The sequence below is a fragment of the Bos indicus genome, chromosome 13, assembly GCF_029378745.1.
Source record: "Bos indicus isolate NIAB-ARS_2022 breed Sahiwal x Tharparkar chromosome 13, NIAB-ARS_B.indTharparkar_mat_pri_1.0, whole genome shotgun sequence".
Classification (NCBI taxonomy): Eukaryota; Metazoa; Chordata; class Mammalia; order Artiodactyla; family Bovidae; genus Bos; species Bos indicus.
The window spans coordinates 60,143,228-60,166,722 of record NC_091772.1 but is presented as its reverse complement, the minus strand read 5'-3'; the positions used below and the strand labels follow the sequence as shown (position 1 = coordinate 60,166,722).

The following is a 23,495-nucleotide window of genomic DNA, read 5'->3' as shown; positions in this document are numbered from 1 at the left end:
TTTCATCAGTTACTACCAAATAGCCTATCTCTTTGAAGATATTTATTATGCTTATTGAAAATTAAAAAAAAAAAAGAATCACCTGGGGCTGCTTATTGAAAACAGAGGCACTTCCACTCCTCGATGTGTACTGTTGGTTTAACACTTTACGGTGGTTCACCTGGTGTCATATGTGTATGAACTCATGTGATTTTAAAATAACCACTCTGTGAGGTCAGCCAGGGCTTCCTAAACTATTGAGCATACAAAGTGCCCAGGGGTCTTGGGTTCAAGTGTAGATGTTGATGCTAAAGGTCTGAGGTGAGGCCTGAGAGTCTGCTTTTTGACAAAACTCCCCAGGGATGCTGATGGTGCTGGCTTCCAGACCTCATTTTAAGAAGCAAGAAGGCAGGTGCTGTTATCACTTCTTATTTTATGGGAAAGGAAAAGTGAAAGTGTCAGTCGCTCAAGTCATGTCAGACTCTTTGCGGCCCCATGGATTGTAGTCCGCCAAGGCTCTTCCGTCCATGGAATTCTCCAGGCAAGAATACTGGAGTGGGTACCCATTTCCTTCCCCAGGGAATCTTCCTGACCCAGGGATCAAACCCAGGGCTCCCGCAGTGCAGGTAGATTCTTTACCATCTGGGCCACTAGGGAAGCCAAGAAACCTGCCTTTAGATCCCAGTTCCATACTTCATTCCTTGGGCCTGTTACTGGACCTCAGTTTGCTCACTGTAAGCTAAAGGCAATCATCCACTCACTAGAAATCCTGTTCCTTCCACAAATATGTATCAAGGACCTACTATGAGCCAAGAAGTGTTGTAGACATTGGGGATCCATCAGAGGACAAGACAGCCCTTCTCCTCATGGAGTCTGCATCCTAAAGGAGAGAGAGAGGTCATCTGAGACAGTGATAGGAAGTGAATGAAAGGAAAGAGTGAGCAGAAGAGAGGAGGGTCCGGCCACAAGACAGGACTCCCTGAGACATACAAGGAATGTATTCCTGGCAGAGGAACCAGCATGTACAAAGGTCCAGGGGCTCAGCATGGAAGAGGGCAGTGAGGCCAGAACACAGAGACTGGTCAAAAAGGCAGGTCAGCCCAGAGCGAGGTGCTGGGCTCAGAAAAGGCTAGTTCTGGGTTTTCCTGGAAGCAAGACGGGAAGACCCTGCAGGGTGCAGGCCAACAAGAGTCTGCATCTCAAGAGGTCCCTTTGGGGCTGGGCAGAATGGATGGGAAGGGGTAGCAGTGGGAGCTGGGAGCCCAAGTTGGAGGCCTGTGGTCATCTGGAGGGCTCTGGACCAGGCTATTGGCTGTGAGCAGCAGATGGACAAGTCTTGCTCAACGGTAATTATGAGAATTAAAAGGTAAGCAGTCTAGTTCATGGTGCAGCAGGTAGCTGGTGTGAGCTGCTGTCAGCTCCCCATTCTCAGCTCTAAAGAGACCTGATCTGAGAATCCCATGATGGTATCTAGTCTGCAGCCTCCTCCAGAGGTGCCTGAATCCCTTCTGCTCCTTCACATCATTGGCTCTGGTCGTGCTTCCATGACCTGTGGTGGCCTCTTGATGTTCACAGGCCACTGGGACAAAGCCTCACTCACATCTTGCTGTTCAGTTGCTCCCTACACCTGCTGCATACCTGCCACCTCCAAGCTGGGCTGAAACCTGAGGCCCCATCTGGATGGCTCCCTGGGTCATTCTCGAAGGTGAGAAAAACAGAACAGGCATCTGCCTGCCCTGGCCCCCAGACCAACTGCCCAGCTCAGGAAGTAGGAGATGAGGGGAGGCAGCGTGGGGCAGGCAGGAGTCCAGGTCATATACATCTGAGTTTGAATCCCAGCTCTGCAACCTTGACCCTGGGGGGTCCCTCTCACTTCTCTGAGCCTCACATCTCAGCTGCAAAATGAAAATGATGCTATCAAAGGGTTGTCTGGAGGATGAAGGGCAGTAATAACCTACAGAGCACCTAGCAGCATGCCCGGTTCATATGCCAAGGACTCACCAAATGGGAGTCAGCTTTATCCTCGTTGCTGCCCTGGGTTCAGCTCAGCAGTTCCTGGCACGGTGAATAAGAGCTCTGGCTTCAGAGCCCCAGCTCGGCTTCCAACCCAGATGGATGGGGGCTGTGGAAACCTGGGCACGTGGCCTCGCCTATCTGGATCCTACTTTCCTCTTCTGTAAAACGGGTCCTATCTCCTGAGGTTATGGGTAATTAATGCACACAAATCACCTGGCACATAGTAGGTGCTCAAAACTGGTATGATGCCAGCAGAGAGGAGCTGAACGGAAGAAGGTGACAGAGGCTTTGCCTAGGAAACCTCTCATGGTCCTGGGGTACTGTCTCCACCACACCAAAACCCAGTCAGTTGGAGGGACCTAGGCTTGCAGGGCTGGGAAATTCCACACCCACTGTTAGCCGGTCTCAGTTTTCTCATCTGCAAAATGGGGATTGTAATCCTTCTTATCCATTTAAAGGCAGGATTAACAGCTAGAACCAAGACAAACAGCCACAGGCAGCGATGCCGATCTCTATGAGCTCCTATAGACCCTCTGAAGGACCAGGTCTGCAGAGGGGCAGAGCCAGGCCCATGCCTGCTGAATATCTACAGCATGCAGGACCCTGTGCCATCAGGTCCTTCTGTTAAATCACTGCAAACCCATCACAGCCTTGCAAAGCTGGGCTATATTTACCCACTTTCACGGACTGAAAACTGAGGCTTAGAAAGGTAAAGCAGTTGACCCAAGTACTCACAGCAAAGAGTCAAGTGGGATGCAAACCAGAGCCCTAGCTCCTAACTGCTGGGAGCTGTACCTCCCTGATGGCCTGTCGGCCCCTTCCTGCTGCCTCACGCCTGGTGGCTCTCCAAAGGTAGAAAAGTGCCCCTGAAAGTCACACGTCCCAGAGCCCAAGGCCCACAGGGAGGGGCCCAGAGCTGTGTGGTGCGGGGTCAGACGGGAGAAGCAGAGAGGAGGTCGCAGGAATGACTCAGTGGTCTTACGCCTGAAACCACCTGCACTGCAGATGGAGCCCTTAGCAGCATCCCCAGACCGTCAATCTTCAAGTCTGCATTACTCACAAATGTCCTGAGTGCCAATTTCTTTCTTTTTCCTTTAACAGGGAGGGGGCTGGAGGGAGGATTACTGATGCAAGAGAATAAGATGGTCCAAGAATTGAAACCATTCAGAGAAAGCAGCCCTGGCAGAATGTCAGCCATTGGTGGAACGCTCCACTCGTGGGGAAAATATCCAGCCAATTCCCCCTGACCCGGGACTGGTGTATCCAGCTGATACTTCTCCTATTCACTCTGTTGGGCCTGCCACCTTCATCAGTCTGGGGCCCTTAAGGACAGAGTCTGGCTGACAGCAAGGGTTTAATAGACGTGTGCGGCTGAAATGCAGTGACCCAGGAACAACCAGGAATGAAGGTGGACAGAGAAGAGTCACCTGCATTTGAGAGTTCCAGGAGTATCCTCAGGGAAGGCCCTAGGGCCGCTGCATCAGGACTGAAAACACTTGTCAAGGAAGAATCGCTCACAGGAAGGGTGATCTGCTCAAAAGACAGAGAATTGGGAACTCACATCCTTCTCATGAGACCTTTTTACAAGGAAATTTTGTAAGATCAAACAGCCCAGACCATAAGATAGAAAAACTCCACTCCTACCAAAAAAACCTTCAAACCTTTTCTTGAACAGTATTATAAGTAACAATGTCTACTCTCCAAAGTATATACAAAGTTAGCAGTTGGGATAACAGATTATAGAAAGATATCTTCCATGTGAAAACCAACAGGAGATTAATATGTAGGTAATACAAGGAAGTCTTATAAACTGATGGCTTCCCAGATGGCGCACTGGTAAAGAATTTGTTTTGCCCATGCAGGAGATGCAGAAGACATGGGTTCGATCCCTAGGTCAGGCAGATTCCCTGGAGTAAGAAATGGCAACTCACTCCAGTATTCTTGCCTGGAAAATTCCATGGACAGATGAGCCTGGTGGAGTACAGTCCATGGGGTCACAGAGTCAGACATGACTGACCAACTGAGCACACACATACCTATAAACTGATGAAGAAAATTCAGGAAACCCAATAAAAAAGTGGGCAAATAAAAACACAATAACATTATCTTAAAAGAAATTAACAACCCAAAAAGTAAAATTAAAAGATTTAAAATAAAACATAATTTAAACTAATAAAAATTTAAACTAAAAAGGCATTTTAAAATATAAGAGAAAAACAAAATGCTTAGACAAATAAAATGTAAGAATAAAATAAAAATAAATTTGTAAATTTAAATAAATTGCATTAACCCCTTGCAAGAAAATTTGAGGGCAATTTCATTTGATAGTAACAACCATTTAGAATGCATCAGATTCTGCAAACATGTTCACCATATGAAATTCTTATCATGTTTGTTCATCTGAGTTTGACATTTCTTGGGAAAAAGATTAACATTTGATACAACCCTAATAAAATCATTTTTAGACAAGCTGAACAAATCCACAAAAGACACTTAAAAGGAGTTCATATAAAGTATTTATTTATAAATGCCTAAATTCACTAATCTAAGGAGATATGATAAGCAAATTAGATATCATGCAAATAACACAGTTTATTAGCTTTTTACCCACAAGATCATGGCCAGAACAAAGACAGTAAATTATAAAGTGCTAAGGCACTATATATAAAACAGACAACCAACAAAGATCTAGTGGATAGCACAGGGACCTATACTTAGTACTTTGTAACGGCCTATAAGGGAAAAGAATCTGAAAAAAAAAAAAAATACATATATATATATAGCCGAATCACTTTGCTGTATACCCGAAACTAACACCACATTGTAAATCAACTATACTTCAATAAACTAAATACATTAAAATTAATAAAAATAAGATGTTTAAGTAAAATGAAAATTTTAAAATAAGTGAAGTAAATGTTAAGAGTTAAATTAAACATTGACAGTTTGTAACCATTTAAAATGGAGAAGGAAATGGCAACCCACTCCAGTATTCTTGCCTGGAGAATCCCATGGACAGAGGAGCCTGGTGGGCTAATGTTCATGGAGGCACAAAGAGTTGGACACAACTTGAGTGACGAAGCGCAATCATTTAAAAAATAAGGAAAAAATACGATAATACAAAATAAGCATTATCAGCTCGACTGAAGCTGATAATATGCTATGAATTAAGTCTCTTGGGCTCACATGTCTGCCAGAAGCAGGCAAGAGGGGAGGAGGAAGGAAAAGTATGTCTGAAAGGCAGCATCTGACTGCGTTTTTCCAGCTGCTGTGGGCAGAGGGCAGGATGTCAGGCCTCATCACATCATTTATATGTTTATAATATGCGAGCAACACACACACACACTTCTATCTTCACTGCTGTTCTCTGAGGTCCCCCTTCATAGAGGAGTGAACAGAGGCTCAGAGAGGGTGAGCCACTATGCTGTAGACACATAGCACTTAGGGCCTCCCTAGCCTCTGAATCTGGGCTTCCCCAAATAACTTTCTTTTGAAGATTTAGGTCTGCCAAGGACTTTCAAACCCAGGCAGGGGCTTGTCTGACGTTAGGCTGGAACGTCCTGGACAGTAGAGCAAGCTTTCCTATGACGCATGACTGGCGTCACCATTTATTAGCACCTACTGTCTCCCAGGTGGGTTACATGCACAATTTTGATCTTCAAGACAATCCTATGATGTAGCTGCTACTATTGTCACCATGGTACTGACAGACAACACTGAGATTCAGTAATGAAATATCTTCACACGAACATGGCAGTAGCAGAGCTGGGAGCTGAGCCCAGGCCTGTCTGAGCCCAAATCCCGCACTCCCTGCCCGGCACTAGACACTCTTCTCACCAACTGAGCACTCACCATGTGCCGTGGGTGCCTTTTGTGCCCCATCTTGCAAATTAGCCACCAGAGGTGACCTGCCCAACATCACTCAGCTGGTGAGCAGCAGAGCCCGTGGCCTTCGTGCCAGTCAGTCGACCTCCCACCGCTCATCTGGGACATGCTGGAGACAGCCGTGCCTGCCTGCCAACAGCAGAGCAGGCTGCAGAAGAGCAGTTGTGACATTCCTTTCTGGGTGTCCCCACCCTGCGGATGTGGGCACTGCAGTCAGTCTGCAGGGAAAGTGGAGGCTTCTGGCGAAAGGGAGTGGTTTCCCTACGTGGTCTGTGTCCCCCAGGCTTGTGCATGCCTTTCTTCTGAGCTAGTGAAACAGAACCCCCCCACCCACACAAACCCAGAGAGGCCCCCATCAAGGGCCACAGATCAGGGGCCCTGTGAATCACGTGACATTATAAGAAATCATCCCAGGGCGGGCGGTGGCGGCCTGGCCTGAGGCAGCAGTGCCCAAGATGAGGGAGCTTCCCCCGTGCAGCGGGAACCAGACCATGCACTGTGGGACCCTGGAGGAATCCCCGGGGGGCGCCGAGGGTGTGTGTGTGTCCTGGGTGGTGCTGATGGCTGCACAGAGCTGAGACAAGGAGGCTCTGGCCAGGGAGACCTGGGGTGGGGGGCACATTCCAACCTCTCCCCATCCTGGCTGTGTGACCCTGGCAAGTTGATAGCCCTCTCTATGCTTGGAAGGCCTCTGTAGAACTACAGGATCCAACTACCTCGTGGGCTATTATCTGGATGTACTGGGAGAAGGCCAGGAAGGGTGGCTATGGACCCAACCTTTGGAATCAATCATCTGGGTTTAAATCCTGGCTTTGCCAAACTTACTTGCCAAGCTAGTAGACTGGAACATATGAAATCACTAATATTTGGCTTTTTTCAGCCTATAAAAATGGCAGTTTCACATTCTTTAACTCATGCTCCTTTCTCTCTTAATTCAGTCTCCTCGTCTGTGAAATGTGGATAATAACATCCTTTTCCAGGTTGCTGCAAGGACTAAATAAGGCTGGGAGGCAACTGAGCTTGGTAATTGGAGTCTGGGCTCTGGGACTAGGAAGGATTTGAATTTGGCTGTGTGACCTAGGGAAAGTCACTCAACCCCTCTGTGCCTCAGTTTTCTCATATGTAAAATGGGGACGATAATAGTACCCACATCACAGGTTTCTTAGGAGAATTTAGTCAGTTTATATGCACAGTGCCTGACATTGGTAAATAAAACAGGTAACAGTTGGCATAGAGGAAATAACCATAAAACAAAATCAAAAAGAGACTTTCTAAACCTTTGTTGCAGTGAAAATTAAGTACCTTTAAAGAAACAAATACATGTTTTTAGGAACATATATGTGTGTGGATATATACATGAGGGGCAGCGGTAAAGAATCCACCTATAATACAGGAGACATAAGAGACATGGGTTCCATCCCTGGGTTAGGAAGATCCCCTGGAGGAGGGCATGGCAACCCACTTCAGTATTCTTGCCTGGAGAATCCCACGGACAGAGGAGCCTGGTGGGCTACAGTCCATGGGATTGCAAAGAGTCAGACATGATTGAAGCGACTGAGTAAGCACACTTAACCTGTTCCTTCTGGGTAATTGAGGTGTGTGTCCCCATGAGAACCCCTTTGACACATAAACGACGTGTGTGTCCCTGGGTATCCACAGAACCTGGGGCTTTTCTACGTCCTAACAGTGTCCACAGTCTGGGCTCTGACAGAAGGACTTGCTTCAAGGGCATGGCTGTTCTGTGTGGGTCCCGGGCCTCCGCCAGGTGCCTCTCATGGAACCACACACCCAGGCCACAGACCCCGTGTGGCACTCAGGTAACCCTGGAGGCCCTTACAAGCTCCTGGACCTGGGCTGGCCTCTGGTTACTAAGAAACCTCTGCAGAGCTGTGCAAGCCCTCTCTGTTGCACCCTCTCATGTAACATTTCTTCTGGGCCTGGGAGAAAGACAAAGCAGACGGAGCATTCCCAAGTGACACGAGCAACTGAGGCTCTGAGAAGCTCTAAACCAGACTGCAGGCTCTGGAGCAAGCTGCCTTCTTCTGCCTATCCAAGGCCACCCTCGCGGCCCTGCCCCCTGTCCTGCATCCTCACCTCCACCCCGGCTGGGTGATCTTGGCTGAGGCACTTCCTCGCCTGGAGCTCCTTTTTTTTTTTTTTAACACAAACATGGGTCTCCAAGGCCTCAACTTTTCAGCCCTAGCATTCCATCATTCGATAACCTGTCTCCAGAACTCCAGAGAGAAAATGGAAGTTGAACTGTTTTGCAAACTGTGAAGGCCTATATGAATGAGCGGGTGGGTACTGGCAGCATTAGATGGACCTTCTGGAGCACTCTTTAGTAGGCGGGACCTGCTCCCATGGTTCTGGAATCAGGAACATTGGCTATGTGACTTTGGATAAGTCGGTTTCCCTCTCTGAGACAGCCTGCTTCTTCTGTAAAGGAAGAAGGGTAACCATATCCACCCGGCAGGGCTGGGGGAGGGTCGATGTGAAAGGAACATACAGTGTCCAGCACTCAGCAGCTCCTTGGGGATGTCTGATGCAGGAGGACATTTAGACCCTGATGGATCATTCCATTTCCTGGGGCTAAAGTCCACCTTGAGAAAAGAAAACATCTTGGGAAGGACATGACCATCAGATTCAGGGCCGTTAGAAACAAGCGTAAGGACAAATATGTCGAGGGCAATTGCTACTTTAAAGGCAATTTAGCCTCCTGTTTGGAGCTCCAGAGCCAGACTTTTGGGGTTCACATGCCTATGGTTGTGTGACCCACGGGGCCTTCAACTCCCCATCTGCAATCCCAGGATCCCCTGGAACCCTCCTCTCAGAACTGTCGGGAGGACTGCACTGGGCCAGCTGATACAGTGGCCTCCACACTTTTTGGACAATAGTAAAAATTACATTTTTATGTCAGTACACACACAGTACACAGAGTACACACACCCCTCATCCACACTCACACACACCCACATCAATGTGCACACATCTACATATGGGTACACACATGCACCCACACACTCACATATGTATGTGAGCAAAACCCACTTCTCAAAGTGATAACTCATCTTAACATCTGCAATGCATTCTGGTATTTTCCATGAAGGGGGTTGGCAAACTATGGCCCATGGGCTAACTTAGTGGAAACAGTGTCAGACTTCATTTTTTGGGGCTCCAAAATCACTGCAGATGGTGATTGCAGCCATGAAATTAAAAGACGCTTACTCCCTGGAAGGAAAGTTATGACCAACCTAGATAGCATATTCAAAAGCAGAGACATTACTTTGCCAACAAAGATCCGTCTAGTCAACGCTATGGTTTTTCCAGTGGTCACGTATTGATGTGAAAGTTGGATTGCGAAGAAAGCTGAGTGCCAAAGAATTGATGCTTTTGAACTGTGGTGTTGGAGAAGACTCTTGAGAGTCCCTTGGACTGCAAGGAGATCCAACCAGTCCATTCTAAAGGAGATTAGTCCTGGGCATTGTTTGGAAGGACTAATGCTGAAGCTGAAACTCCAGTACTTTGGCCACCTCATGTGAAGAGTTGACTCATTGGAAAAGACTCTGATGCTGGGAGGGATTGAGGGCAGGAGGAGAAGGGGACGACAGAGGGTGAGATGGTTGGATGGCATTACCGACTCGCTGGGCATGAGTTTGGGTGAAGTCCGGGGGTTGGTGATGGACAGGGAGGCCTGGCGTGCTTCGATTCATGGGGTTGTAAAGAGTCGGACACGACTGAGCGACTGAACTGAACTGAACTGAATGGCTTCTTTACGTATGGCTGTGAGCTAAGAATAGTTTAATATTTTTAAAGGTTTGTTTAAAAAAAAACAACAACAACAGGAAGAGTATGTCTTACAAAGCCTAAAATATTACCTATCTGGTCCTTTGCAAAAAAGTTTGCTGACTTCACCCTATTTCATTCTACTCTATACTGCTCTGTTTTATTCTATTCTACTCCATTTCAGCATTCTAAATGCTAGTTGCATTTACTAAATTTATTTCCCAGATCTGCTGAATGATTCCAAACCTCAGTTTGAAAAGCTCTGAATCAGCGTAAGCTTCAGTTTTTTTCACTAAATGGAAGGATGGAAAGATGGATGAAGAGACAGCGGACTAATAGATGGATGAGAGGAGGCAGGCGAACAAACTGAAGAGGATCCCCTTATCCTTTGACACCTCGGCTGAGCAATGTCCCACCTCTGAGTCTCAGATTCCTCAGCTGAGATGAGGACCACCAACGACCAGCCTCTCTGAGCTATACTGAGAAGCAGCAGGATCCTGTCTGTGCCATTTTTTTTCATGATGGATTCATTTCTGACACCTCTAAGAGATTCTGAGCTCTCTGACAGCAGGGACTGGAGTAGGAAACTGCTCCAGTAGTTCTTGACTACTGGAGTATTCTTTTTTTTTTTAATTTAAATTTATTTGTTTTAATTTGAGGCTAATTACAATATTGTATTGGTTTTGCCATACATCAACATGAATCCACCACGGCTGTACATGTGTTCCCCATCCTGAACCCCTCTCCCACCTCCCTCCCTGTACCATCCCTCTGGGTCATCCCTGTGCTCCAGCCCCAAGCATCCTGTATCCTGCATCAAACCTGGACTGGCAATTCATTTCTTATATGATATTATACATGTTTCAATGCCATTCTCCCAAACCATCCCACCCCCGCCCTCTCCCACAGAGTCCAAAAGGCTGTTCTATACATCTGTGTCTCTTTTGCTGTCTCGTGAACAGGGTATTCGTTACCATCTTTCTAAATTCCATATATATGTGTTAGTATACTGTATTGGTGTTTTTCTTTCTGGCTTACTTCACTCTGTATAATAGGTTCCAGTTTCATCCACCTCATTAGAACTGATTCAAACGTATTCTTTTTAATGGCTGTGTAATACTCCATTGTGTATACGTACCACAGGTTTCTTATCCATTCATCTGCTGATGGACATCTAGGTTGCTTCCATGTCCTGGCTATTATAAACACTGCTGTGATGAACATTGGGGTACACGTGTCTCTTTCAATTCTGGTCTCCTCGGTGTGTATGCCCAGCAGTGGGATTACTGGGTCATAAGGCAGTTCTATTTGCAGTTTTTTAAGGAATCTCCACACTGTTCTCCATAATGGCTGTACTAGTTTGCATTCCCACCAACAGTGTAAGAGGGTTCCCTTTTCTCCACATCCTCTCCAGCATTTATTGCTTGTAGACTTTTGGAGTATTCTTGACTGGAAAATCCCATGGACAGAGGAGCCTGGCTGGCTACAGTCCATGGAGTCGCAAAGAGCCAGACACGAATGAGCGACTGAGCACTGGACTGAGCGACTGAGCAGGGACAATGGAGCACAACTCTGCTGTCCTCGCCAACACCTAATTTAGGGCCTGATTGCCAGGAGGGGCTCAGTAAACATTTCTTTGTGACGATGGTGACAGGCAAATGGCATCCAAGGCCCTCCATGACAGGATGCTGGAACTGTCTGCAGTCAGACCTCCACCCACTCTGCCACACAGCCCCTTTGGCCGTTCCCACCGGCCAGACCCTCCGCTCTGCCTTCGAGAGTCCCCAGCTCCTATGCTACTGCTGCTTCCGGCTGACAAATTCCCAAGACCTAGCCCTCTGATGGGGCTCCTCTCAGATGCCTCCACCTTGCCACAAGTCTCTCTCTGAAGATACTGCCCTGGACATGCACGTGTTCCAGATGCAACAGATCAACTACTGTGGGAAGGGACGCCAGTAGCCCCCTCACCAAACAGTGGGCATGGTAGGTGCAGCCATGCTCGACCTCCGCACTGAGCAACTGGGGATGGGGAAGGGATTGGAAGTCTTCATTTTCTTTATTTTCTCTGTGTGTGTGTGTCTTTTAGAACTGAGAAACATCTTGCTGCTGCTGCTGCTGCTGCTAAGTTGCTTCAGTCGTGTCTGACTCTATGTGACCCCATAGATGGCAGCCCACCAGGCTCCCCTGTCCCTGGGATTCTCCAGGCAAGAACACTGGAGTGGGTTGCCATTTCCTTCTCCAATGCGTGAAAGTGAAAAGTGAAAGTGAAGTCGCTCAGTCGTGTCTGACTCTATTTGACCCCATAGATGGCAGCCCACCAGGCTCCTCTGCCCGTGGGATTTTCCAGGCAAGAGTACTGGAGTGGGGTGCCACTGCCTTCTCCGGAGAAACATCTTAAGGATCTCCTAAACCAGCTCCTCTTCAGATGTGGAAAGTGAGGCTCTGAGAAGGGAAGACCAACAGAGCTCAGGAGACATCTTCTCAGAATCATGTCAGACTGATTTGAGCCTGTTTTACTACCAACCCTCCTCCTTGTATTGAGGGTGGAGGTCCGACTGCAGACAGGGCCAGCGTCCATTCATGGAGGGCCTCAGATGCCAAACTCCAATACTTTGGCCGCCTGATACGAAGAACTGACTCATTTGAAAAGACCCTGATGCTGGGAAAGATTGAAGGCGGGAGGAAAAGGGGATGAGATGCTTGGATGGCATCACCGACTCAATGGACATGAGTTTGAGTAAACTCTAGGAGTTGGTAATGGACAGGGAAGCCTGGCGTGCTGCAGTCCATGGGGTGGCAAAGAGTCGGACATGACTGAGCGACTGAACTGAACTCCTCCTTGTAGCCCTTGGCAAGTTTCTGATGGGATTCACTTCCTTTTCTATGCACAGACTTCGGAGCCTCCAAAACTCTGGGTCCACCTTCCAACTCAGCTGTTGGGAGTTCCTGGGCAGGTCTCTGTCTCTTTCGGAGCCTCGGACCTCTTGTCTAGGAAATAGGAGTAATGCAGGCAGCACCACAGTCAGACTTCACAACCCACACGCAGAGTTCCTGGCACGTGCTCGCCCTAAGGGTCTCCTTTGGTGGCTGGGCAGGGGTAGGCTTATCTCCACCCAGGGGAGAGGGAGGTGAGATATACTTTGCTCTGTGCCCAGCCATGGCCCTGACCTGGAGACTAGAAACCCAGGTCCTCCTCTATCACGGCCAATGCCCTGGGCACCTGCCTTCCGGGTCTCAGTTTCTCTGTCTTTGGGCAGGGGACAGTGCTGCCTGTCTGGACATAAACACAGGGGTTCTCAGTTTGGAGAATTATTATATTCAGTCCACCTAACAGGCCTCTGGAGTGGGCACTGCCATAGTCACTGTACAGATAATTTTCTTTATTTGTAAAGAAATCTCTATTTCTAGAGGCTCAGAGAGGGGAGAAGGGCAGAGGTGAGATTCAACCCACATGAGACTCCCTCCCCCCAGCCCAGGGAGCATCCGCTCTGCTGTAAAATGGAGGGGGAAGTGGTTGAGTCCTTATGAAGCACCCACTGTATGCCTTCAGACCCCTTTCCCTGTGACTGTGGTGAATTGGCCCAAACGCCAAAGAGGTACGCACAACCATTCCCATTTCACAGATGTGGAACTGTGAATTGGAGAAGGTATGTGGCCTGCCCCAAATCACACATGCAGGGCAAGAGAGGGCCCTGAATTCCAGAGCTCCTCCCTCTGCCCTTTGCTGCCCCAGGTCCAGAAGGATCTAAAGGCACCATGTGAATGTGGGGGACAACTGCATCCACAAGGCCCCTCCCTGGCAGGCCATAGACACTGAGGAGAGTCGGGGATAGCCTGTCTTCTCCTCATTGCCTAAATGAAGCTCCATATCAAGGCAGGGTTACAGACCAGGACCCCTCACCCTGCCCGACTCTCCTATTGCCGGGACACCCCAGCATGTTCAAGAGAAACGTCCCCATCTGGTTCTGATTCGTTTATACTTAATTAATCAACATGTTGTTTTGTAAGAGTCACTTGAGCTCTGAGAACCATTCTCAAGCCTTTTCTTTTCGTCTTTCTTGTCTTGGAAACAGAAAAATTAGGTTTCATCAAAAAAAAGTGATGTTGGAGCTTGACGAAGCACGGGTCTGTGGGAGCCAGGCCCTGAGGGTGACAGCTCAGCCTCGGCGGCTGCTGGGCCCAGAGAACGTTCCTCTTGACCTTGCAGAGCAGGTCAAACGCTGGAAGGGAGGTGGGAGAGGACCAGGGAAGGGCATCCCTCCACACTAGCTACTCCTCAAGGGCCCCAGGTCCATTTACCTTGACACTCCCAGACTTCCCAACACAGAGCCTGGCGCAGGGTCTGCCCTGTAATGCTTATTGAATGAGCAAGGGAAAGAGAGAGAGGAAGGAAAGAAGAAAGGAAGGAATTAAAGAAGGAAGCGGGGCTGGGAAGGAGGGGAGAGGAAAGGAGAAAAGAGGCATTGCTAATATCTACGTGCCTTCAGGACACATTCTCTTGCCAAAGTTAGACCAGAATGTCAAAGCTGGGAAGACCCTCGGGGATCTTGTGTGGAAGTTTCCAAGCAGTTGTCTTATGAAAAATGGTCGCTAATCTGTAACTGGTTTGGGAAAGGTCCTATTCTCTGTCCTCTGCCTCTTCACCACGAATGCTCTGATAAGTCCCGCCATCAAGAAATCTGCTGAAGCCAGCAATGCTCAAAGCTGTTTGGCCAAGACTCCTATGACCACCTTGCAGAATAGGTTACAGGAAGCTTTCTGCTACCTCCTACCTCCACCTTAGTGCCAATGGCGAAACCAAGGCTGTGGGTAGGAGGTAGGTTGGGGGAATCCACTCTCCCAAAAGGAGTGGGGGGTGGGGTGGGACTAAGATCCAAGGCTATCTCCATTGCACCTGACAGGTAAACAGAGTCACAAAGCCTCTCGCAGAAGATGCTGCCCCGGACACGCATGTGTTCCAGATGCAACAGATCAACAACCATGGGGAGGGGCGCCAGTAGCCCCCTCACCAAACTGTGGCCGTGTAAGGTGCAGCCGTGCCCGACCTCCTCACTGAGCAACTGGGGATGGAAGAGGGACCGGACGTTTTCTTCTTCTTGATTCTGTGTGGCATGTGTTTGAGAACTTAGAAGCAGCTTAAAGCTCTTCTAAACCAGCTCCTCTTCAGATGGGGAAATTGAGGCTCTGAGAAGGGAAGACCAACAGAGCTCAGGAGACATCTTCTCAGCATCATGTCAGACCAGCTGGGATTCAAGCCTGCTTTGCTACTAACCTGCTGGGCCACCTTGGACAATCAGTTTTTCTCTCTGAATCTCAGTTTCCTCATGCAGAAAATAAGCATCCCCCCACCCTCTCTGGGCTGTTGTGAGTGACCAAAGACATGATGGGCAGGAAAGGAGAATGACTACTGCATTTGGCTACTCACTTAACAGATACGCTAACTCACTGAGTCTTACCCACATCTGCCCTGTGAGTTGGATATAAAGATCATTATTCCTATTTTAAAGAGGAGTTACTGAGGAGAGAGGTGTTTTACACTTTTAATTTTTTTTTTTTGGTCTTTCTGAGAACTAAGAAAATCTTAGAGAGCTTCTAATAGACCCTCAGATGGGTAAACTGAGGTTCAAAGAGGCAAAGTGACATCCCCAAGGTCACTCAGCTGGTAACTGAGGAAGGCAGGCTGACTCCAGAGCCTATGAGCTTTACCATAAAAGGGCCGTTCACAGACCAGTGTCCCCATGAGGTCGCAGACTCCCCGCAGCTCACCTGAAGCCCACCCACCTCTCCCTTCCCTGGACCCCTCTGTCTAGTCACGCCTGGACCTGGAGTCCTTCAGGCCTCAGTCTCTCTCTCCCACCCAAACCCACGCCTCCATTCTCCAACAACCACTCTCAGCCCCCTGTTTCACTCCAGGAGTGATTTTGTCTATTCAGGGCTTTATACTAAAAGGGACTAGAAGCCCCCAGAGAACAGTCTTGTTCTCTTTCCCATGCAGCCTTGCTCAAACCTAACACCAGAGCTGGAAAGAAAGAAGACACAGGGTCTTACTCACCTGCTGGTCAACTTGGCAAAGTTACTCAGCCTGTCTGAGCCTTGGCACCTGGCTCTATGAATAGGATGATCCCTATGTCATGAGGATGCGGTGGGGACTCCCTCCGTGCGTGGAAAACCCTGGGCACAGAGGCTGGCATTTGGCCGTCAACTCTCAGACTGCCAACTGGACGGAGGTCAAAGGGCTGCCGGCTCAGGTGTGGGACTCGCTTACCCTCCTCGGTCTGCAGGGACAACCTCAAACTTACCTCCTGGGACATTCTGACTCCCGCAGAGAGGGAACATGGCATGGAGTCCCAAGGTGAGAGTGCAAGGGGCCCCCGACTTTGTGCCCCTGGTACATTTATAATCTGAACCTTGGTTCATCCTCTTAGTGGCCCTAGGTCAAGACAGAAAAACTGAGGCTCTTGGAGGGTGTAGATGTCTTCCAGGTCATCCCAGAATAAATGTTGTCAAACTCCAGTCTCCCTGAGCTCACGCAGCTCAGGCCCTCACCCAGGGAGAACCTACCAAAAACTACTGCCTTCTGAAAAGTCATGCAGAGATTAAGGGTCTATACTGAAACCGGGGCATTGGGACTCCCAGCTCAGGGCTCTTTACCTCACCTCCTGGCTCAATACTGATGCTTGGGATGATTTCTGAGCCACTAACTCTGTCCCCTAGTCCCTTCCACCCCTAGCCTGTGTCACCTGAGGCTTCTTGTCTCTGCAAAAGTCACTTTCCTTCCTCCCAGCAATACTATTATTACAGGGAGTGGGCATAAGGAGTCAGCCCTGCCAGCTCTTTCCCTCCCTAGAGACCCTTCTTGGTCCAGCTTGCCCCACAGTATCCTGGGGCCTCAGTCTCCCCATCTGTAGAGTGGGGTTGACAGCAGTCTGGAAGAGCTAACAGTTTGGGGAGCCGGGCACCAGGCAGATGCCCCCAGGGCCACCCCTCGACTATCCTGCTGCACTGCCCGGCCATCCTGCCGGCTGCCCCTCATACCTTGCTTCTTCCTTCGGTTCAGGGGGAGCATGTCCACGGCGTGGGCGACAAGCAGCAAGAGGCAGAGTGGCGCCCGCATTTGGGCAGCCTGGTCCAGGCGGGCGTGCGGGCGCCCTGGGAGAACCGACGACCCAGTGGCTACCCTGCGGCGGCGGTGCGGCGGGGCGCGGGGGCTGATTCCGGCGCATCCGCGGGCGCGGGGTCAGTCCCGCCGCCAGGGACCCGCCGTCCGCCCAGGGCCCGGCCTCCAGGTCGAGTGAGGGCGTCGGCAGAGCCCAGACGCGGCGGGCTGGGAGGAGCTGGCGCTTCGGGGGCGGCGCGTTAACCCGCTAGGGGCGGGCGCGCGGTGGGGGCGGAGGGGGTCGCCAGGCCAGGGGCCGAGAGGTCGGTCTGTCGGGCTGTGAGCGCTCTGGCGTCGTTCCTGCGCTGCCCCGTGGCGGACACAGGTATGGTCCCCCACGCCACACACACAGGTACAGACGCTCAGACGCCAGGTGACCCTGTCCTGCTCTCAGCCTCTCCCTCCACCCCACTCTCTGCCTCCGATTTTCTTTTTCTTCTTTTCTCCTAAGCCTCAAAGTGACCAGCACCTCATAAATTCGCCAGGGAAGGGGCCCGGGGCCTGGACTGTGTTTCCTCTAACCTTATCTACAGGTTGGGAGCAGCTGGCCCAATTTTAACCCTTTCAGGGTGAAATTCCTCCTTCTTCCCAACAAAGGGTACGTTTCTGCCTCCCGCCGCCCTGCCCACTGAAAACTGTAACAGTAATTAATAATACTGCCTGTCACTTTTGAGGCCTGTGTGCTTGGCGTTGTTCTAAGCACTTTATACAGAATACAGTCTTCAAAACAACCCAGTGAGATTCTGTTCTGATTAACTCCACTTTACCGGCGAGGAAAGGGAAGCTCAGAGAGGCTGAGAGACTTATCTAAGATCACACAGCAGGTCACTGGTCTGTCTGGGTCCAGTGTCTGTACCCTTTTAGCTACTACTTGGGGAACTTACCCTTGACAGTCTGTTGCTGAAACATTGTTCTTCCTTTTACCTGTGTGTGTAATTTGATTAAAAACAAAAAGGTAAACGCCCACATCTCCTTCTCCAGCCCCTATTTTCACCCTTAGTGAGATGCCCAGTGCATTGAGGACATTTGAGGGCGTGCCAGGGGAAGGGAAACAGTAAGGCTGCTCTGCCCTGGCCGGTCTTCTTCCATGCTAAGTCGCTTTGGAGAAGGAAATGGCAACCCACTCCAGTGTTCTTGCCTGGAGAATCCCAGGGACGGGGGAGCCTGGTGGGCTGCCATCTGTGGGGTCGCACAGAGTCGGACACGACTGAAGCGAGGGCGTGTCAGGGGAAGGGAAACACAGAGAGTGAGGCCACTCTGCCCTGGCGGGTCTTCTTCCGTAGGGTTCCACGAACACCAACAAACAACCTCATAGGGATCTGGGTAGAATGTCAGAGCCATCCCTCCCAGTGGTGCTATATTCTACAGATGGGCCACTGAGGCCTAGGGATAGGTGGTGCCTAGCCCAGGAAGCCCAGAAAATCTAGGGCAGAGGTGGGATGGCATCAAGGTGTCCCAGCATGGTCCCCATCCACCAAGCCTACCAAGTCCTCTTGTTCTCGCCTCTTTGATATCCCCTTCCCCTCTACCCCTCCTTTCACCCTTTGATCCCAAAGATCTCAACTCCTTGCAGTATTTCACAGATGTCTCCAAGTCTCTCACACCTCTGAGCCTTTCATGAGTGATCTCTTCATGGAATGTTGGCCTACATTCCATCCCCCTTCCCCGCTGAGTAATTCAGGACCCATCCTGAATATACCCTTCATCCAGGAAGCCTTCCCTGATTCTCGGGCCAGTCCAGGGCCTCCTCTGGGCTTCCACAATCTCTCTGTCACAGCTTGGATCACATGAGGTAGTAACTATAAATGTGTCTGTCCCTTCCTCTGAATTGTTAACTCTTTAAGGCTAGAGATGAGGTCATATCCGGATGCCAGAACCTGGCTCATGCTGGGCACAGAGGAGGTGTGCAACTTGTTTGTAGAGAGGATGAATGAATGAGTTCTCCAGATGCAAGAGTCTCTCAGCTTATACATGGAATTTGGGTATGCAGAGAAATAAGGTGACCCTAGAAGATCAACCGTTAGGAAACTGGAGAGTCAGCCCCTACCCATCCAGGTTGCTCAGTGGTATAGAATCTACCTGCAATGCAGGAGACCAGGGTTCAATCCCTGGGTCTGGAAGATCCCCTGGAGAAGGAAATGGCAACCCACTCCAGTATTCTTGCCTGGAAAATCCCTGGACAGAGAATCCTAGTGGACTATAGTCCATGGGGTTGCTAAGAGTCGGACACGACTGAATTACTGAGAATGTACACACTGCCTGGAAAATTCCTGATATCCTCAGGGCCTGTCTCCACTCTAGGTTACCTCCTCTGAGGGGGCCGTCTCTGACTACTCCAGACCAAATAGGATGCCTGTGCCCTTTGTCTCTTGGTCCTGTTTTAATGCCTGTAGTACCAAGCACTACCAGGCCTGTTCATGTTTGAAATTTGCTTGTTGGTGAGTTCCATGAGGGCAGGAATCTTCTATTTTATCCTTGCACTGGACACATAAACTGCTAAATAAATATCTGTGAAATGAATAAAAGAATGAAAAAAAAAATGAATGAGTGAGTGCCCACTCATCCCTTGATTTATTGTGGGACCACAGGTACCTCCTATTCTCTCTCTTGGCCTTAGTTTCCCCATTCATTCAGTGGCACAGATGAGATTTTGTGTTCTCTTCCGATCCTTTCAGAATTGGTATTTCTAGGGTTCTAAGAGCCAGAATTCAGGTCCCCACCCAACCTAGAGCTGCTCAAAGGGTCTTGGGTTCTCTGTAACTGTAGTGGGGAGGGAGTCTGGGAATCCCAGTCTGCCATCCAGCCGCCCTCTCTGAACATAGGGAGGACATCAGGGTCAGTGGTGCTGATGGCAGAATAGGAGGTGTACACACCAGGAGCCATCAGTTAAGGAACTACTGGATGCTGTCACAAGTAAATGAAGCTAGATATAATGGCTGCACCGCATTATGCTCAGAGTGTGTATTCCTGATTAGCAAGTCCTCCTTTGCAGGATAGCCAGGACCTCAGTTCCTTCCAGCTTGTGCTGTGCTCTCTTTGTTGTCGCTGTTTAATTGCTAAATTGTGTCTGACTTTTTTACGATCCCATGGACTATAACCCATGCCTCCTGCATTACAGGAGGATTCTTTACCACTGAGCCACTGCGTGGCTTAAAGCTCACTGTGGAAGGGGCAGGGCATGGAGGACCACCTACGGGAAGTAAAGAGCGTGTCCTTCCATGTCTCATTGGTCAGAACTCAGTCATGTACCCCATATACCTGCAAAGGTGGCTGGGAAATACAGTCTCGCCTTACCATGTGCTCAGGAGGAAAAGCAAACGTTTGGCGAACCTCTGGCCAGTTTGCCCCATTGGGCCACGCTCACCCCAGTGATGTGGTGGCTCCTGCCTGTGTCACTTCCAGCCCCTGTGAGCTCTTCTTCCTAAGCAGCCAGAGGACCTGGCTCTTCTTCCAGGTGAGCAGCAAGGGCTGCTGGATGGCTCCTGCTTGAGTGACTAACTGTCCTGGTTGGTCAGGGATTGAAGAGATTCCTGGGATGCAATTTTATCTCCTGTACAGTTTCCTGTAACTATCACCACATTTAAATACCTAACAGGACCATCACAGCACTCCCTTACTCATGCTGTTCTTTAGGGCTGCACCCACTCCCTCCCCAACACCCTAATCCTTAACAAACCACTAATCTGCTCTCTGTTTCTATAATTATGTTGTTACACTTATGTTATATAATGGAATCGTGCGGTATGTGTCTTTTTGAGACTGGCTTTCTTCACTTAGTATAATTTGCTTGAGATTTATCGAGGTTATTGCATGTGTTAATAGCTGCTTTTTACTGCTGAGCAGTATTCCATGATATGGATGTTTTATATATTTTGCTTAGCCATTCATCCATCTAAAGACACTTGAATAGTTTCCAGTTTTGGGTTAATAAGTATAAAGCTACTATGGACATTTGTGTACAAGTTTCTGCCTATCTTCTTTAGCAAATGTCTATGAATGTCAGACATATTTACCCATTTTAATTGGATTTTCTTAATTGTTGGATTTTAAGAATTCTTTATACTATATGTTATTTGCTAACATTTTCTTCTAATCCGCAGTTGGTCCTTTCATCCTCTTGCCAGCGTCTTTCATAGAGCCAAGGTTTTACTTTTGATGAGGTTCACATGATCAGTTTTTCCTTTTTTTTCCCCTAAAAGTCTTACAGTAGTGGTTTGATTATTTATTTATTATTTTTGGTTGCGCTGGGTCTTTGTTGCTGTGTGCAGCTTTCTCTAGTTGCAGCAAGCCAGGATTATTCTTCATTGCAGTGGCTTCTCTTGCTGCAGAGCACAGGCACTAGGAGCATGGGCTTCGGTAGTTGCAGCTCACGGGTTAAGCTGCTCTGAGGCCTGTGCGATCTTCCCAGACCAGAAATCAAACCCGTGTCCCCTGCATTGGCAGGCGGTTTCTTAAGCACTTTACCACCAGGGAAGTCCCAGGTGTACATTTTATGGATCACGCTTTTGGTGTCAAATCTAAGAACATTTGCTGGTCCCAGGTCTCAAATATTTCCTCTTCTTTTTCTTCTAGATGTCATATTGTTTTACATTTAAGTCCATAGTGCATTTTAAATTAATTTTTGTATAAAGGGTGAGGTTTAAGTCAGGGTTCATTTTTTGCCCATGGATGTCCAATTGATATGATGAAAAGACTGCATTATCTCCATTGGACTGCTTTTGCTCTTCTGTCAAAAAGTAATTGCGTATATTTATATGAATATATTTCTAGGTTATCTATTTGATTTCACAAACTATGTGTTATTTTGTCTGCCAATACCAAGATTATGGTAGCTTCATAAGAAATCTGAAGTTGGGTAGACTGATTCTACCCATTTTATTCTTTCTCAGAGTTGTTTGATCTATTCTAGTTCCTACGCCTTTCAATATAAATATTATAATAATTTTGTCTATGTCTGCAAAAAATCTTGTTGAATTTGATCAGAATTACATTAAACATGTAGATCTATTTGGGGAAAATTTATATCTTAACTATGTTGAGTCTTCCAATCCATGAATATGTGTCTCTCCATTTTTTAAGATCTTCGATTTTTTAAAAAAAATCAGTGTTTGGGATCATTTTCAGTATACACACACACACACACACACACACACACACACACGTGTGTTTTATTAGATTTACACCTAAGTATTTCTTTTCTTTTCTAAAGAAGCAATTGTATTTTTAGTTTTGCTGCCCATTTGTTCATTCCTAACCTATAGAAATGCATCTGGTTTTTAAAAAATTGCAATTTGACTGATTTGCAATATTGTGTTAGTTTCTGAGGTACGCCAAAGTGATTTGGTTTTCTTATATATATATTCTTCATCTTGTTCTTTTTTTATTCTAGGTTATTATATGACGGGCTTCCCAGGTGGCGTTAGTGGTAAAGAACCCACCTGCCAATTCAACAGACCTAAGAGACATGGGTTTGATCTCTGGGTCAGGAAGATGCCCTGCAGAAGGGCGTGGCAACCCACTCCTGTATTCTGGCCTGGAGAACCTCATGGATAGAGGGGCCTGGCAGGCTATAGTCTGTAGGGTCGCAAAGAGTCAAACACAACTGAAGCGACTTAGCACACATGCACACACACATAAGATAGTGAATATAGTTCCCTGTGCTGTATAGTAGGACACTGTTACTTATTTTATTTTTAAGACTTATTTTTTTTTTGCTGTGCCATAATGCTTTTGGGATCTTAGTTCCCCGACCAGGGATTGAACCCAGGCATGTGGTAGTGAAAACAGAGTCCTAACCACTGGACGGCCAGGGAATTCCCTTATTTTATATATTGTAGTTTATATCTGCTAATCCCAAACTCCTAATTTATCCCACACACTCCCTCCTTTCACCTTTGGTAACCAAAGTTTGTTTTCTATGTCTGTGAGTCTCTTTCTGTTCTGTAAATAAGTTCATTTTGTATTATATTTTAGATTTCACAGTAAGTGGTATCATATGATATTTGTCTTTTTCTATTTGACTTACTTCACTTAGTATGATCGTAGTTCCATTTATGTTGCTGAAAATAGCATTATTTCATTCTTTTTTGTGATTGAGTAGTATTCCATTGTGTATATATACATGAATGTTGAATCAGCCTTTCCACCCTGGAATAAACTCTGCTTAGCCACGGTGTATGATGTGTGTGTGTGTGTGTGTGTGTGTGTGTATGCGTGTGCACACGTGCACACTCAGTTACTCAGTCACAACTGATCTTTGCACCCCTGTGGACTGTGGCCTGTCAGGCTCCTCTCTCCATGGGATCCTCCAGGCAAGAATACTGGAGTGGGTTGCCATTTCCTCCTCCAGGGGATCTTCCCAACCCAGGGATCCAACTTGTGTCTCCTAGCATCTCCTGCATTTGCAGGCAGATTCTTTAGCACTGAGCCACCTGGGAAACCCATATGATTCTTTTTATATATTGCTAAAATCTACTTGACAATGTTTTATTAAGGATCATTGCTTCTGTATTCATGAAGGCTGCTGATCCCTGTGCATTTTTGTCTGACTTTGTCCAATTTTGGTAGTAGGATAACACTAGCAACCACTAGCACCAGAAGAGCAAAGCAGACCAGACTAGAATTGCAAGGGCTCTGGAAACCAAATGGTCATTGCAACTACAGCCCCCAAAGTAGG

At 48.1% G+C, this 23,495-nt stretch overlaps 1 protein-coding gene across 1 annotated transcript in view; it reads right to left on the bottom strand.

Annotated features, from left to right (window-relative positions):
• Positions 1 to 16,919, bottom strand: part of RSPO4 (R-spondin 4) — a 36,323-nt gene extending 19,404 nt beyond the window's left edge. Inside the window, exon 1 of the mRNA XM_019972699.2 lies at positions 16,699 to 16,919. Coding sequence (XP_019828258.2) covers positions 16,699 to 16,777 — 79 coding nt within the window. The 5' untranslated portion in view covers positions 16,778 to 16,919. The remainder of the gene's footprint in view (positions 1 to 16,698) is intronic.
• Between the last annotated feature and the right edge of the window lie 6,576 nt (positions 16,920 to 23,495).